Raw genomic sequence first — 18,971 nt, 5'->3', positions numbered from 1 at the left:
CAAAAATATTATTTGGAGAATGTTTTCTGGGTGAGAACCTTCTAATAGTATTCTGCATCTTTTTTCATACTGATGGGTACTGAGATTTTAGTGGCAATAAACATGCTTTATTTCATCTTGTTCTCTAGTAAGTACAGTGTCTGGAATAGGCCAGATGTGATATGCTTGAATGGAAGCAAAGGTATCAAATTATCTATTAATAAAAGTAGCCAGTCCATGATAAGTAAAAAGTTGTTTTAATATTTTATCTCCACATAAATTAATTTAATTTTTGATGCACTGATATAGCTTTTCACAATTAAGATTTCTAGTTATGTCATTATTTTTCACGAATAGGGCACTTTTGACTACTATATAAATTTAAATTACAGATGAAGATGGAAAAGTATTTTCACAAAGAGATTGCAATGAAGAGAACTTAATGTATTGACACATTCACTTTTCTTCTTAAACAAAGAGAATTTAAATAAATCTTATCAATCCATTTAAATATTTATATCATATAGTAACTTGAATTCTCTTCACAGTAAGTATGAATAACTATTGTGTAAGAGAAACCTTTATGCCTATTTTGAGTATTAAATGAAATATGTATACTATTTAATAAACATATTTATGTATGTTGAAAATGGCATGAAATTCTTGCTAGCATCTAAATAATATTGAAAAGTAAACAAATTTTATTATATTTCTGATAAATAACAGACTTGTTTGTAGTACGAGATTGCTACATTTTCATCCAGTCAGTGACAAAAGTGATAAAATTTCTATGTGAACCTTCCTTCAAATTATGTGTTTATTCTTTGAAAAACATTCTTTGCATACTTTCTTTTAAAACTGTTTTCTGATAAAATTTCTTTTTAGGTATGACAAATGCTGAAGTCCTCCACCAAGTAGAACATGGCTACAGAATGCCATGCCCTCCTGGTTGCCCACCTGCTTTGTACGAAATCATGCTTGAGACGTGGCACAAAGATCCTATGAAGCGGCCAACATTTGAAACTCTGCAGTGGAAACTGGAAGACTTCTTTACCTTAGAAGGTTCTGAGTATAAGGAAGCTTCCATTGCCTACTGAACAGATCTGATAATGTATGGAGATGCGTAATTTTATTATTGCATATCACAATGCAATACCGTTATGCTGTTCTGTTAAGTAATCCTCCCTTAAAAATGTGTGTTAACCTTTAACAAAATTTTCTTCCTATTTTTCACATCTGTGCCAAAGAAAAATTTTATTTCCTTGAATTTAAATGTATATCAAATGTGATGAATAAAGAAAATAATATCTGATTTTTTATCTTGTTTTAACACAAAGAACAGCAATATTGAGCTCTTCTTCAAACTGGGCTGTTTTGGATTAAGTGACAGGTAGCATTTAAGCTTTCTGCATAACCTTAGGCTTTGTAATCCAATGTATGAAGATTAATATTTCATGGTAGTTAATATTGGCTGAGCTTAAACAAGGAAACTGAGTGAGAACATTCAAATACTATTAATACTCTGTCAATTTTATTCCAAAATTTATTTTGTGGTATTAATTTCAATTATTTAAGTGTCTTAATTAGTTATAAGGTGTCTATAGTTAGATGTTTTAAACTTTCAAAGCCATTTATGAAAAGTATTTTTCTTATTTTGCTCAACTTATTGATATCTGAGTTTCTGTCATAAACATTAGTTTCAATAAAACAGATATTAATAAAGTGTACATATGCCTGTGCAAAATGCACGGTTTGTACACTTGAATGCTTATGCATTCATACTTTTATAAGCATTTAATTTATTTTATGCATTTGTAGAATTTTTTGTTTGAAAATATAATATTATGGTATATTCTTCTGCATTCCATAATTTATACTAGTTTTAAACATAACTTCATGTGAACTTTTACACCACCTTTTGATATGATGTGTGATGTAGTGCATTTAAGCTTTGTAATTATAGGTGTTTTATTTCTTTAGTAATTGCATAATTCTATGTATTGTCAACTTTTTTTAAGTCAACATAAAAAATATTCAAGTTTTAATGCTTTTGAAAAATTGTTCAAGATGATGAGTATTAAGAATTAAACTAAAATTAGAGTATACCTTTTTTATACTAATTCTTTAGAATATAAAATCATGTTTTCTTATATTTGTTGTAGCTCCAAAAATACAATAATTACTTTATCACGCTTTTATCTAATAAAGCTTCTTTATGTTAAATTATTTTTAAAAAATATATATAGTCTTGTATTTTCATAAAGTATCTTTGCTGTTTATTCTGCCCATGAACTTTGTTACATATGTTTTTATTAATTTGATATTTTGTTGATGTATATCAGGCACAAGATGTATATTCTTTGTTTTAAACATTTAATACTTATGTTCAAAAACACTGCTTTAAAAATTTTTTCCCTCGCATGGATTTTGCTCTTATTTTCATGATCTTGTTAGGAATATGATTTTGTATTTGTTTCAAATCATAAAAATTCTAATTTTAAACCATTCACTAATTTTTTATGTATATAACTTTGTATTTGAGATTTATTTAAAGGATCTACCTGCTTATGAAGTATGTTCCACTGTAGCTGTTGATATTCTGTGGTTAGGGCAAAATCGCTTCACACCAATTATATTTTTCACTTTTTAAAATAATTTTGAAAAAAATAAAAAATTAATATTTTTTTTTTTTTTTTTGACTTAAAGGAAATATACCAGTTATGAAACAGAATTTGATGGTAGAGGAAATTTAAATACTCTTGAAACATAATTTTAAGTGTTTTAGTAAAAGTACAACTTTTAGTTACAGTTTAAAAACTTAGTTTTGATTTTAAACAAAATATTGTCATAACTTTTACAGTGTGTTTTTTTCTATCAAAATAATTTGCTGTGCTACATAATTGCAAGATTTATTACAATTTTAACTTATGCAAAATTAAATGATTCATATTCAGAGTAAAGACTTGAGCTCATATGAACAGCGATTGTAGTCTACTTTGTAAGAGAGTGATTTCAGTCAGAAAGTACTAGAGTGTACTTTTTGGTTAAAATTATTTGAAAAAAAAATAAAATTGAATGAAATTAAGCATTCATTTTAATTAAATTAAGCGTTCATTATAATATAAGTATTCAATTCATTACAAAAAATTAATAAATTGAATTTCTTTTTTTGTTTTAGTATGTTTGTTTAATAGTTGGATAGAAATATATAATTAAAATTATTGAGAAAGCTTATCTACCAGCTTTCTAATAGGTAACAGATTTTTGATAAAATTGTATTTATTTTCTTTGTTATTACTATTTTGTAATATCCACTTCTAGGTCAATATTTTTTATTTATTTTTTTAACTTGATTTTTTTTATGTTGGTCATGCAATTTGTATTTCAAATCAAACAGAATATTCAGAATGAAGTCCAGAATAATACTTATATTTAATGAGGGGGTCAACAATCATATCCTGAAATAAGAAATTAAAAATATTCGCCTATTTTATTTTCTCTAAAGTGGCCTCTTCCTCTATTTATTCATTCCAGTTCTTATTTTCGCACCTTCTAAAAAAATATTGTAATTTTCTTCTCATCCCAATTAAAATTGTTTCATTCATAATCATATAACATTGTAAAATACAAAATAAAATTTCAGTGAAACTAAACATTTATGTGAAAATTTGTAATGCAAAAAATTTTCAGATATTTATTTAAAATCTAAGTTTTAAGATTTGTACGCATATTCAAATAATATTTTAATTGTTTTTTTAAAAAGTTGTTGAATGGTATAAGACAAAATACACTGAATAACACCTGATCTTAAGATAAATGTGAATAGCTCTAAAAACGTTATAAAGTCTATATTAGTTGTGTCCACGCTGTTAATGCAATAGAAAGTAATTTGTATTTTAAAATATGTTGTTATTTTATTTTATACAATTGTCATTTTTATAAGAGTATAATGTAACATTCCTGCAAATATATGTATAATAAAAAGGAACAATGTATTTATGCAAATGAAAAGGAACTTTAGTCTAAGCAATTTGCACTATACAGATTTATTCCATTGAAGTATTTCATTTGAGAAACTAATAAACTCACCAAGTAGATTCTAATTCTGTAGGTCAATCCAAATAAATGTTGTATATTTTGGAAAATGTGCACATTTGATGTGTTAAATTATTTTTTAATGAAATAGTTGTGCTTTTAGTAACATGTTGTGCTTTTAATAGTAACTTGTGATCATTTTTATGAAGAAATCATTTAATGTGATTTTGTGTTTCTAGGGTCAATTGCTCAATTAATGTTTATAAACCTGTTGATTAAAAAAGGTATGAAGTTTAACGAATGTTAATGTATGGAATTTAGAAATGTTACTATTGTTAAATGTTTTATATAGCATTAAAACAAGTATCTAATCCTTATCAAAGGATGTTGTTGCATATCACTGATGTAAATGATCTGATATTTAAAATATTTCAGAGATACCATACTCACGAGCACATTTCTTGAAAATTAAACTTTTATTGTGAATAATTTTTTAACCTTAGCTTTGAATTTTTATGACCCCTCTATACATTGTCTCCCTCTACACAAAAATATTTAATCTCTTTTAATTTTCAGTAAGGATATAATTTTATGTAAATTTTAGAGGGAAAATCTTACAAAATATATGAATGTAATGATTTGGGTATTAATAGCATGTAGATGTGTAAAAATGCAGGGCATTGTAGAATTTAATATTTCTTTTTATTCTCGTTGAAACCATTTCAACAACATAAATAAAGTGGCTTAGTAAGTGTATGTCTGTTCTTAAAAAAATTGTAGTAAAACTAGGTATTAAAGATATATAGAGCCATATAATATTTCGAAATATACCATGAAAAGAAATTATGAAATTTTGAGAGTTACCTGGGTACTGTATAGAATTTTGAAAGACATTAATGTGTATGAAATATATTTCAAATGACTTATATTTAATTGGATATTTTAAAATATTACTTTGTCATTTTTCTCTAAATTTTCAGTTTTTATTTCAGGATCAGGTATGAAAGTTAAGTCGCTGATGTGAGATTATTCTGATGAATTTAACTTATCATTTTTATGTGTAATGTTACAAAATGAATATTTTAAAAACCCAGTGTTTTTAAAATATTCATTTTGTAACATTACACATAAAAAAGCAGCCAGAACTGTGCTCTTTATTTTTCCATTCATTCTTAAGATACTGCCAGATGGTTCTTTAAAGTTCTAGACTTTAATAATTATTAGACTAGATAAATCAATGATTTTATTTTAGAATGATTCCATGCGAGAACCCTTAGAATAATTACTGTAACATTAAAAAAAAAATTATGTCTTTTGCACATCACAGATTAATGCATGGCAAATTAATTTTATTTGGTTATAGATGGAATAAATTGCATGTTTAATCATTATTAGAAATCCCTGAAAGATTAAAAATTACATGTGTAAAAAGAAGAATGCATTTGATGCAAAAGAAATATGTATCTGTGTCTATGTGCTATCTCTGAAACAAAAATAATAAGTTAATATTTTTAAGCATTATTTAGTAATTTTTTTTTTGAGTCGTTAAATTATTTTAATATGTAAAGAATAAATTTTGAATTTAATGCAAATGTTGTGACAATTTTTATTATTATATTATTGAATATATGACAGTTGACAGCTTAATAAATTTTCTAATGCAGTGAATGTAGACCTGTTTCTATGCAATTAGAATATTAATCCTAAAAGTGATATTCTTAGAAAAACTTGCTTTATTGTTGTATAAAAATTCTTGTTGGGAAATGATAGCAATTACTTTTGTATCGAAACTATTTAAGTAATTTTATTGCATAGATAGCTAAATCAAACTGAATAGCAAAGAAGGGGGGAACATCAAACTTAATAACAATAAGGGGAAAATGTTTTAGTTATTACTTGCATTGATTCTTGTTATGTAATCATCAAAAATCAATATATTTGTGTCCTTTAAAAGAGAAAGTAATGTGTAAAACATATATAGTAGAATCCTAATTATGCAGACTTAGGAAGGCTATTACATTTATTTAACATGAAAAAGTATCCACTTAAAAGCATTAGACAATATATCTTATAATTAAACTGAATCTTGAGGTTTTAAAAATACCAGATGAGAGTGATTTGGAAATGCTTCTGTATTTTTGAAATTAGATGAGAAGTTTTTTATGTCTAGAAAAGTGGGGATGTATAAATGCCTCAAAAGAAAAATATTTTCGGCATTAAGAAATAAAATTAATGCACAGTGATTGCATAATATCATGCTAAAAGCCCCCCTTTGATATTCAGTCTTAAGTAGTAACTGCTGCAAGATCATCATCTATCTGTTCCCATTTTTGTTGGAAAATTCTGTTCTACTGTACTTGATTATATTATAAAAATGTTTTACAAAATAAAATGAAATATGTTCATTTAACTAAACAATTTGTAAGCAGTATAGAAAGTATAGAGTGTGTTGCAAGTGTAATAAGTAGATTAAAGATACTTTTCCAGCACAGAATTTTGTTATTGCAACAATGCATAAAATGTGGTGCTTTTATTGCTTCAATTGTGCATTCCTTCATTTTTGTAGCTCAATGAATGATATTGTAGATAATAGCATAATATCTGCAATGTTTTGAAAAAAGATGCTGGTGCAACATTTAAAGATAAACTGCAACTGCTGGTGCAACTTTTTAATTTTTAATTGAAGTTCATATATTTTTAAACTAATAAGTCTTTCCATTTTACATACTTATTTTTTGTCTTTTTGCTAACATTCCACATCCACTTAAATGTTGAACTTGTGGGCTTATATTAAGGTTACATTTTTTATTAAAAATGTTTGTCATTTATTGAAGGATTTCAGAAATCATTGTGTATTGATTGTTATAACTTTTTGTACAGATTGTTGATTCTGTTGTACAGGTAGTTAAAATGGTGTATCTATAGTCACTGTGTAATTTTTCTGCATCAGTAGTTAAAATAAACTTCACTTTTACAAATGAAATCAGTGGCAGATTTATTCACATAAGACTGCAAAGCATTTTTATTTAATTTTTTCATTTATTAAAAAGAAGCATATAGCAAAGAATAAGGATCACAACATGAAAATACATTAAAAAAATTATTTCAGTTTGCTTTCATTTACTTATTTTTGCATCTTGATATAAGCAGGATTTTTATGTATATTCAAAAATATTTTTCACAGAGTATGAATTTAAAGCATAGTTGACATGGTAAGGATTTTAATATGCGGTTAAAATGTCTATGCGGTATGTTTAAATATACCACACGGACACAGATTGTAAATGTCAAATTCATAATCCAAATTTTATATCAGTAGTAAATAAGGTTTTAGGTATGTTTAAAATTACTGCAAGATCCAGAGACAGCAATTAACACCTAATGTGATTCTGAATAAATATAATTTTTTAAATTTAAAATATGCAAAAATGATTTAGATCCATAGCATAGAATCTGCTTATTTGAATTGAAATCATTGTTACAGTATGAATATTGTTAAGCTGGTGCCTTGTTTGAAAAACAAAACTACTTGCTTTTCCTTATTTATTTAACAAAATAAGATGTTATTAGCACTGTCCAAATATTTTTAACACACAAGGGCAGATTTTAAATGTAAAAGATATTTCATAGATATTATTTAATGCTTTTCTTGAACAAAAGATGAATTATTATAAATTCAGCTAAGTGAACATACAGTGGATTTTGATAGTGAAGTGAGTCTGTTATTATAAATACGGTAAACTGCAAAAATTTATTATTTAAAAATAATTGTATTATGTATCTTTGTTTTGATGGTATTCATATGTATCAGCTTGTTAATCTTTTAAAAATTTTTGAGAGGTTAAAAAAAATTATATATTAAAATGCTTAATGAAAGTTTTAGGAATACTTGTCAAACAATCATAATCCAATGGAAATCTCTTTCAAACATTTTTATGCTAAATATCTTAAGGGGAAAAAAATGTTTGCTTTTCCTGATGCTAACAATTCAAGTTTAATATAGTCTAAATCAGTTTTATTAAAAACGTGTTGTTAACTGTAGAGGAAAAAATTTATAGAAATTCGAAAACTAGTAATATTAACGTTTTAAAAATGGTAAATGCATTAGAAATATAGCTAAAGCTTTTTCTAACATAAGCAAATTAAAGGAAAGTTTAAGCAAAAAAACTTTCTTTCGGAATGAATGTAAGAAATGGCAATTGTTAAACTGGAAAGTCTTTGAAGAGTCTGTTGGAAATTTGATCCAGTGAAAGTAATGGACGAAAACCGAAATGGGAGTTTTATAAGTGGGAAAAGAAAAAGAGACTTTGGCTAATATTTGCAAAACTGACTGCAACAAAAATTTAGGAGTTTTTGTAATAAAGTAATTTTTACTGGTTTACTATTCATAGCAAATTTAATATGCTTAGAAGGGATGAAAGACTAATATTCTGAGAAAAAATATTAGAACTGAAATAAATGATTTAGAACCCCCCCTCCCCCCCAAAAAAATAATAACTTCGGCAGAAAGAGGTTTGGAGGCCACATAATACTTTTGTTGAATATATGTCTGCTGGATTCAGTAAGCTTATTTCATTGAAGGTATTCTAAACCATATAATACAATTGAACATAATAAAACAGTTTGAAGACATCTATTGAATTGAAGAATTGGGTTACCAAACAGATAATTTCTATCAAGGCAATGATCAGAAGAATAGCAGTGAACATTGATTTTCATCATTCTGTAACTGTCCCAAAATCATCCAAACACTAGGTCTAAACTTCGTTAAGCATATTTGATTAAAACAGGAAAAATAATCTAAAAATATGATATGTCTTCCACGCTTGAGATAAAAATTATGAATGACGTTATATGAATAAAAAGAACAGCACTCAGATTATTAAATACTACCGAATCAGCTTCGAGAAAAATAAAATGTGTTCAAACCAAGAACTTGCCACTTTCAGCATTTTCGATTTAAAATTTAGTTTAGCGTAAATTTTTTGGGGAGAGGAGGAGTTTTTTAAATTGAATTCTGCTTTAATGTTTGTCAGATCAAATAATGACACTATTTACACGTATAAATTAAAATAGTTCATCGCCTTTAAATATATATCGAATTTGTGTGTGCAGTGTAATTGAATCCATAAGAATCTCTTTTCCCTACGAGCAACCACTCGCGAGAATTTACAGCTTATTATGTATTTTGTGTGCGCCCTTACCGCACGGACACTGTAACATCCATGCTTTCTCTGGTATACGAACCCCGTCCCATCAGTCAGCGTCATTAACTACTATAATATCTGTAATATAATCTATATTTTCAGATAAGAGACTAAAGAACAAAAAAGAAATTTTTCTCCTGGGTAAGGATACAAGGAGGTGGTTTACGAAATAGGTTTTTGCAGTTAGTGAAAGGGAAGTGAAGTATTTCTAAAGCCAATTTCAGATGCAAAAAATTTATCTTTGGAAGAAAAAATGAAGCAAATATTTGAGTTTTAAGAAACTGCCTAAAAGAGGACTTTCTGTAGAGGAAGCACATACACTGCTTGAAGAGCTTTCTTCTGATGGATTTGATCTTATCGTATTTGATATTTCTGATGAAGTACTGGTAATGATGATTTGATATTTCTGATGAAGAATGTTCTTCATAAAATAAAGAAGGATTATACACTGAAGAGCCAAAACATTATGACCACCTACTCAAACATTGCGCTACCTTTGGCCTGCAAAACAGCTGCTACTCGCCTTGGCATGGATGCCACAATTTCTTGGTAGATGACTGGAGACAGGTTGTACCAAATGTCTAAGCAGCGATCACGCAGCCGAGATATTGCGACATGGTGGTGTTTGAGCTCTGAGCTGCCGCTCCATGACATCCCAAATGTGCTGTATCGGGTTAAGATTCGGAGAGTTAGGTGGCCAGGCGAGTATACAGCGGGTTAGGTATTTGGAATTCACCCTTAAGCTCTTCGAACCACTCCAACACAATTCGAGCCTTGTGATGGGGGCGCTGTCCTGCTGAAAGATTCCATTTCCAGTTGGGAAGACAGACGCCATGTAAGGGTGCAACTGATCCGCAGTTATATTCAGATAGTTCGCAGTTCTCATGATCTGGTCTAACACGACTAAGGGTCCCAGAGCCGCCCATTAGAAAGTCCTCCAAAGCGTAATACTGCCACCACCAGCCTGTGTATGACGTACTGTACAGAGGAAAGCAACTGTTCGGCCTGGATGACTTCGTACCCTGACACAACCATCGACGTGATGAATGAGAAAAAGGTGATTCATCCGACCAGACAACTGTCTTCCACTTATCCATGGTCCAGTCTCGATGTCTCCAGGCCCACTGTAGTCGTAGCTGACAATGACGCTTGGTCAACAGAGGCATACAACTGAGTCGTCTGCTGCGCGGTCATCCAACTGTGTCCGCTGAACTATGTGTTCCGAAACACGGACTAGCAGTGTATTGGGCTGTCAGCTGAACCACTGTCTGGTGTCGATTTGTCTCTATCAAGCGGGACAGTCTCCAACGTCCTTTTTCTTTGATGACGCCGGGACATCCAGCACCTTGGTATCTACTGCTGGTTTCACCGTCATTTATCCACTTAGCATAAATACAATGGCATATCGTGAACAACCCACCAGACGTGCAGTTTCGAACATACGCTTTCCGAGTCTTCGGGCCATTATAATCCGCCCCGTATCAAATTCGCTTAGATCAGCAGCCTTTTCCCTTATTCGCAAAAGTAAGTGCAAGAATGATTCCTTACCAATATTGAATAACTGCTGAATTATCGCGGGAAGCGCGATATTACCAGCTCATTTGAAAATACTGCCACAGTATTTTCAAATGAGGCACTTCATTTTGGCATGTCTATGGCAATGGAGATCCGCGAGAGGGGAGGAGTGATGACGATGGAGAAGGGGGTAACCGTGAGTTACCGTGAAAAGTACACTTCGCGGCGATGCCAGCAGGCAAAAAAAAAAAAAAAAAAAAAAAAAAAAAAAAAAAAAAAGAGTTCGTTTGTGGCGGAAGTATCCAGAGAGAACGCAGTGGTCACATGATTTTAGGGTCCAATCCAGGGAGGCATAATGAGGAAGCAAGTTCATTGGCTGGAGCCTGATCCTGAGTACTTTGATTTCTTACCTTCTGCCGAACCAGTTAAATTACCATTCCCACTCAATCACATGCCCTCCACGTCATCCAGACAAGTTTATTGAAAAGTGTGAGGATGGTCATGATGTTTTGGCTCGTCAGTGTAAAAATGTACTGTCAGTCAAGAAGTTTAACTTTTGAACTGAAGAGAAGTTAGGATTTTTGATTTTATATAATACGCATCTGTGCATGTTTATAGTGAGCTGAAGTATTATATTTAACTAGAAAGGTGGGAAACGGGATAATGCTATTGCGTAAAATTATGATTTCGGCAGCATCCTTTCAAAAATAAAGCTATTAGAAAATCGTATGAAAACTCGAGAATCACTGACAGTTGATTTTTCATATATAAGTATTAATAAACTAGGAGGTAAGAAAAGAAATAAAGAATGCATTTGAAGTTCAGATTTTGAGCGTAAGGTGCATTTGCCCCTCGCTCCCTATTTTAACTTCGCTAATTTTTCATGCTCGATCAGATATCCTGGCTCAGTAAAAGTAGGCGGCCAGTGCAACTCTGATTAAAAATCTAGTTATAACCAACCACGTGCAGTGCTGATAAGGACCACGTGTTTCTGTGACTCCTTCTCCTTTATTTTCTTCTTTCTAGGTATTTCTTTCTTCTGATGAGGAGGGATCTTTAGCTGCCCTCGAAATCGATTGAGTGTTTCATTATACCTACGCTAAATACAAGGTTGTTTTTACGATTTTGATTGTCACATTAGCGTGTTTCTCTTCTAATCTAAATAAGGAATGCCTTAATTACATGTTCGCCATTTAAAAATGCAGGGTTATGAGGATGCAGATGTCTCTGAAACCCGCTCATACTGTGGATTGCAAATAAACGAGGAAAGAGAAAAAAGTATGAGTCGTGCAATGTAAGAGATAAAAATGGGAATAAGAGTAATAGATTGAAAAATGAATAAAATATATTGTGTAACAGAAAACCTAAAGTTACAATAAAATTAACTTAGCTACGAAAATTTTGCAATTCTATAATACCGAAATAAAATTCCGATTACAGAGAGAAAATGGTACCTAGTAAGGAAAATTATAATTATTTTTGGTAATGTAGTCCAGCTTTTCAAAAATTAAGCAATATATAATTTCAATAAAACTTTACGTCGTAAGTCTATCAAAGTGTTTTGAGATTGAAAACGAAAATATTATTTAGGATTTCATTCAATGCTTCTGACCAGCATGTATTAAAACTTCATTCCTATATCACGCATATTTGTCAGTAATATGAAAGGTATGTATTCTTTCAAATTAATCATATGGGATGTTCCGTTTTTCCTTCTCTATGAATCAACAAGGCCTGTTCTGTAAACTTCTCTTTCAGCGTACACTTATTTTGAGGAAAATAAGTAAAACAATTCGCTTAAATTGCGATGGCTTTTCTGTTTTAAAGTACAGCCACGATTTAATTATCTTGGATTACTTAGCTTAATACAGCAATTTGCTCACAGATGAGTCATTTTTCTCGGGGCTGGTGAGTCATCTTCGTCTCGAAAGACATCCACGATGAATCCATCTTTGTCAGGATTGTAGCCATGGTTCACACTTTCGTATATCGATAAATTTGGACTTCTGGAAGAAGTTGAAGCAAAAATGACTGGCTGCATGCTCATTTGACCTTGCTGCTTAGCTGCAGCTGAAATTATGAGTCGATATATTTTAGGCAAGAACACCACTAACAAAACTGATGTTGCAGTTGCGACTAAACCAAAGCATATGGTAAACTCATTCCAGCGAGGTGGCAAGAGGAAAAATAGAAGATACCAAATCAGCCACACTAGACAGACGGCGACACTTCCTAAGTGCAAAAGGAGACCTTCTCTGTTATTTCTTCGACTTCGGATACAAAACGGGGAGGCTATTAACCACAAAAAGCTCAAAAACATAACGTAGGAGAAATACGCTATTGTCTGTTTCATTTCAATAGCACATCTGGATATCGATTTTTTTACGTCCGAGTATGATAACCAGTAATAGGCTGCCATTGCGATCTGAACAGTAGAAATAAAGAAGCACAGCATGGATTGCAAGAATCCACTGATATGGCTGTGAATTCCATCCATTTCGGCTGCGATAAGTAGGAAACAGCGTGAAAGTGCTGGAGCTAACATGCAAGCATATGCTATACCTACTACGGTAATCCGTTTTGAGCATGTCGGGGTATCTGCATGAAATAAGAAAAAAGCAGAGCAACAGTATGAGAATATAACAGATATCAGTAGCATCACATTCGAAATTTGAGTTCCTTCTTCAAAATCTTCTCTACAGGCTTTCGCAATCAAGAACAAAGCTGTAGAAACGGCGACAATTATACCAATGCTAGATGTCGTAAGAAGAATCGTTACCCAAGTTTCATGCTTCCAATGATAAATTCTACTGAAAAAGCTTTCAAAATCTGGAGTAATTGATATATTCTCGAAATTGCTACATACTTCAGGACAGCTGTGACGGCAATGGAATTCAGGAATTTTGAACCAACCAGAACCAGTGAAGCGAAGAATGTTAAGTCTCTTTTTGTCCCAGATCAACTGTCCTTGATAGTAGTGACCGACCTAGGGATAAAAAATTTGTTTGATAAATCACCCTTTATTTAATAAAATTAAACTAATATTAAACATTTGTACAGGTACAATTTCAGAGGATAATATGAAACAATTCTCATGTTCAAGTGTAATAAATATAAAAATATTATTAAATATTTATAAATTATAAAAGTTATGCATGCAAGAGAATCACCTCATCAGTTCAATTCCCATTATCAGATAAATAATTAGACTGAAACAGGCGTTATGTTTAATGTCCAGAACAAGATTGTATTTATTTAAAGTAGGCTGTGAATTGTTTTATTTCTGAAGTTAGACTTTTATTTTAGAGGTTATAAAATTCGTTTTACATATCGGTATTTGAAATACCATCTCCCAGGTGATTATTGAGCAGTACAAAGGCTGTTCTCACATATTTTAGATGAATTTATTTTGTTATAAAAAAGAATGCCTGTTTGAAATTATTTTTTTAACTGCAACTATATTTTTGAAAGTATAAATTATTGTCTGCCACTTAACACTTGTTTTCATGCATAATGTCGCTTTTAAAGAAGTAATGGATGAAAGCTATGTTTGTGCTTTTTCCGAAGAAAATTATTCGTATTTAGTTATTAAAAAACGCTGCGAAAGCCATGAGTTTTCGATATCTAAAACTATGATAGGTAATATTTTTAACAAGAAAAGGAAAAACGTCAATGTTTGTTTGGCTTCAAATTGAGGGGGAAAAAAAAAAGTGTTCCAAATACATATCCAATATTCAAGGAAAAGACGGAATGTTTCGACCGTTGCAAAGATAAAATATTTAATTTAAAAAAAACCCACAAAGTTAAAGAATAGTTGCAAAATCATTAAAATGCTCAGAGTCAAATTTAAGAAAGCGATTAATGCTGATTTTAATCTTAAAAAAGGCGAAAAATCAATGTGCATCGTCTTTTTCCACGACATATCGACAATCGCAGAAAGCGCTGCAGAATTCTTTATAAGAAATATTTATCCGCACAAAAATGGAAAAATTTGTAACAGTAGATGAATATTGGGTGTATGTAAATGACTGCAATAAAATGAGATCCATTTATTATCATCAAAGGAGAAGAAAGAAATCTTAAAATGTGGTTCAAAGGATCTAAAGAAGGTTTTTTTGAAGGGATTTATGATTGCTGCTAGTTCTTCAAATTAAAATAAATTCAAAATAAATAGAGCGGAGAAAAATCTTAAGATCAACTCCACATAATGTCACCAATATATTTTATACCCAATTTTCAAATATGAAATACCTCCTTTTTACCCACAGTGCCAGCAATCAGTAGAACAAGGCAAAGCAAGAAGCCACACGTCCAGGTCCACTGTTACAAAGCAAGCAGCCACATCAAAGTCCACGGTTAATTTCCTGGAAAAATTGTAACATGAAACTGGTATCAAGGCCAGACCCTTCACTCATATCCCTACTAAATCTCCTTATGTATCATCCATGGATTTTTGAGCTTTTGGACTTACGTCGAGCTATAACCCTCCTTGGACTTCTGAAAGATGTTCAAGAGGAATGAGTTAAAATATGCCTTGAGGTACTAAAAGATGCTTTATTGTCTTGGAAATTACGGTACAGAAAGATGGTGAAGAATAAGGATTATCAAAGAGCATTTAAAGCACAAATTTTTCAGAAAAGTATTTCTGTAAATGCAATGAAAATCGTTTAAAAAATGTAAGAACGGCTTCTGTATATCTTGCGGCATTATACACTAAAGAACACCAAGAGAGACCTGCCTATCCAAATGTTTGGATAGGCACGTCTTTTGTTTGGTCAATTTGTTTGTCCAATTTACGTTATAATAGAATTTAATCACTGGAGCTAGTTGTAGATTTAATGAATCGTTTACAAATATACTGAACATAGATATCGCAATTTAAATTTGAAGCAAAGCAAATCCTGAGAGCACGTATGACAGCTTAAACTACCTGGGAGTGTCAGATTTGCCTCAAGATTCTCTGCATGATTTCTCAAGCATAACAATGGATTTCTCAAAAGCATGTTATGAATAAGCATTGAAGCCAGAAGCTCTACCAAGACAAAGGCGGCTCTCTGCGGGCCACAGATGATTATTGATTATATTGACTCATTCACACAAAGCAAAAAAGCTTAACTATGCTGGACCATATGACATACGGAAATTATTTATTTGCAATAATATTAAAAAAAAAAAAAAAAGGATCAGTTTTTTAAGTTGAAATCCTGAGTGCATCCTAAGATTTTAACATGAAGCTATCTCTGACCGAAACTGGGGATTCTAGCCGATCGCAAACATAACATATATGAATTAACTTAAAATTCCACCTGTGCTGAGTTGACAGGAGTGTTCTAGCAAAAGTACAAGAGAAGGTTGGAATACTACTACTTTAAGTAAATATTGCAAGCTACTGCTGAAGATTTTTAAATATATGGAATGTATTGACTAGCACTAATTTGGTCCCTCGTGAGCATGAAAAATATTATATAAAGATGGGGAGTATGGCTTCCCCTTGTTGAATATTTTAATTTTTTTATAGAAAATTCTTAATAGAAAATGATGAAAAACCATGTAATTTTATTTTACTCGGCAGGTAAAAGGTTATGGAAGACGGAGGCACCTAGCATTTACCAGAGGTAAGTATGTGTATACTCCTCGTCCTCTACTATCCAGCTCTTATTGAAGAATTTAAGAATCTACGTAATAAGACACATGGCCATACAAGGGCTAGGTGGCCGTACATTGGCTATAATTTTGGAGACAGAGAATGCAAAAAACATATGCAATGCAAAAATATAAAACACAGAACATAAGATATGAAGTGGTACAAAAAATAAAAGTAAATATATAGTAATGTAAATAAATAGTACAATATAAAAGTACATTTAGTAGACAGGTGATGGAATGTGGGAACACTTGTCTTCTAACAGAGATAAGCAGGTATATGTCCCACGTCCTCCTCTGATAAATACAACAACTTCTTGGAGCTCCACGGGAGCACCAGTTCACTCGGCAAAGAATAATTATTAGTGCTCAATAATCTCTAACCGCTAACTAAGTCCACTCTAAATAAGTCTTGAATTTATAATATTACTTGTATGGCATGATCATCTCAGCAATTCACTTTCTGAAAAAGTTTCATAATGCTAGGAATAATGAATTTTGAACGTCAGTTGTCAATGGTGAGGCCTTGTATACTGTCAATGGTTCCAATGGATAAATCTAAAATTATTTTAAAAGGGGATGGGTAAGATCGTTATCAGTTAAAAAACGACTAAGATTTTTTTTCGGAGGGGGGGGGGCGAACTTTCCGTATCAAAATGGTTTACCAAATCCTATAGGCAATGGCATGAATGTCTAATATTCTTTCTGTCCGTTAGCCCATTTTGCTCTGTCCTTATTCTACATGAAAGAATTCTGGCTTTTTATAAAGTAATATTTCAATTCTTGTACATGATATTAAAATAATCAGATGTTGACACCATATGACTTCTTTGTAATTCCTATTGAATTTAATACATTCTTTTGCATTTAAACTTAATTCCTCCAGTTTCATTACAGATATATTTTTCCTCATTCAATTCATTCAGTTCTCACTCCGCGACAGGGCAAAAATATATAAAAACTCAAAATATCTTCATTAAAATTTGTAAAATACAAAGAAACGTAACACAACGAATACAGTTAAAAAATTTAATTAAAATTAGAGTTTATACTCAAAAAACAACCAATTTGGCCACGATCGAAAAGATAAACCACAGCAAAATTTAAATTTAACTTTTGATCTTGGTGCGGCATATTATAATAAAAAGAGAGATGCGCAACTAAATGCTATAGCAGTCGCAAAATTTCAACACTTTACGGCCAATCGTTTTTGAGTTATGCGAGATACGTGTGTACACACGGCACGGAAAAGTACCTTCTGAATACATTTTAAATCCATTTTACAATCCGGTTTGGGAAAAAAAAAATTTCTTTATTTTGTCCTATGTACAGATGTTACGCCAAAAAATCGTTCAGATGGATTCGCCAGCAGTCAAGATGGACATTTTTGTTGAAATATTATACTCGAATTTCTTTTGTGATTACAATACTTCCTTTACTTTACAAAGTATCTTTATAACTTTACAAAGTACCTTTATAACTTTACATAGTACCTTTTACCTTTATAACTTTTACAAAGAAGTAAAAAATCTGACATGGACATCACATGACTTCCTGTTAAAATATACACATATTTTGCTACATTTCATTTAAACGTATTTAATTTTATTAGAGATATTCTTCTCATTCAATTAATTCAGTTCTCACTTCGCGGTAAAGCAAAAATACATAAAAACTCAAAACATTTTCATTAAAAATTGTTAAATACAGAAAAACATTAAACACCAAGTACAGTTGAAACAGTTTAAAAAAAAACACAATTTTTAGAATTAAAATTAGAGTTTCTACTGAAAAACAAGCAATTCGGCTAGCGGGAAAAAAGGCATATTTCTCAGTGCACAAAACTGAAAGTTTACTTTTGGCCCCACTCGGCAAAAAAGGCGTTGAAGGTGCAGAAACTGACTTAATTCACAATTCTACTGTGTATCAAATGTAAACAAATGGCCGTTCGTTAAGCTTAACTCGTGACTTAAACTTTAAAACTGTTGAAAATTCTAAAACTATTGCATACAGATTAACTAAAGGCATAAAGACCTTAACCGGAACATATAAACCCCATAATTCAATCACTTTTAAAGCATTAAATGCACAATTTATCAACATATAAGAATAAAAAAACTAAACTCACCGAGCCAGGAAACAGAGTGGAAAATATATATATACACAATTGGTGCAGCCGATTGCAATGCGAAAGGGAGGTGCACAAGTACACGTTATAGCAGCTCCATATACAAAATTTAACGTTCTACGGCTACTCGTTCTTGAGTTACGCGAGATACATACATATGTGCGAACGTACAGACGTCAAGAATAAAATCTCTTCAGAATCGATTTTAAATCCAATTTATAATCATTTAGGGCAAAAACAGTCCTTTATTCTGTCCGTACGTATATATGTCACGGAAAAACATCATTCAAATGGTTTCGAGAGCGGTTGAAATGGATATTTTCGTTGAAATATGATTCCGGAAATTTTTCTTGATTACAATATTTCCTTTGCTTTGCAAGGAAGTAAGAAGGGGGAACTCACTTTAGTCTATTAGATAATATATAAATGGTAATGTACATCAAATTTTACTTGCATCAAATTTT

The 18,971-nt window shown here is 31.1% G+C and overlaps 2 protein-coding genes across 2 annotated transcripts in view; one reads left to right on the top strand and one right to left on the bottom strand.

Moving 5' to 3' along the window:
- Window positions 1-6,997, top strand: part of LOC118190252 (tyrosine-protein kinase Src42A-like) — a 133,627-nt gene extending 126,630 nt beyond the window's left edge. The window contains exon 8 of the mRNA XM_035360946.2: window positions 865-6,997. Coding sequence (XP_035216837.1) covers window positions 865-1,076 — 212 coding nt within the window. The 3' untranslated portion in view covers window positions 1,077-6,997. The remainder of the gene's footprint in view (window positions 1-864) is intronic.
- The window catches only part of boss (G protein coupled receptor bride of sevenless), a 52,281-nt gene continuing 40,160 nt past the window's right edge, over window positions 6,851-18,971 (bottom strand). The window contains exon 9 of the mRNA XM_035360945.2: window positions 6,851-13,722. Coding sequence (XP_035216836.2) covers window positions 12,616-13,722 — 1,107 coding nt within the window. The 3' untranslated portion in view covers window positions 6,851-12,615. The remainder of the gene's footprint in view (window positions 13,723-18,971) is intronic.

This window comes from Stegodyphus dumicola, chromosome 10 (assembly GCF_044657685.1).
Source record: "Stegodyphus dumicola isolate Sdum_Otavi_A_Nest chromosome 10, ASM4465768v1".
Taxonomy (NCBI): domain Eukaryota; kingdom Metazoa; phylum Arthropoda; class Arachnida; order Araneae; family Eresidae; genus Stegodyphus; species Stegodyphus dumicola.
The sequence above is the reverse complement of the archived record's forward strand: the minus strand, read 5'-3'. Positions and strand labels throughout refer to the sequence as shown.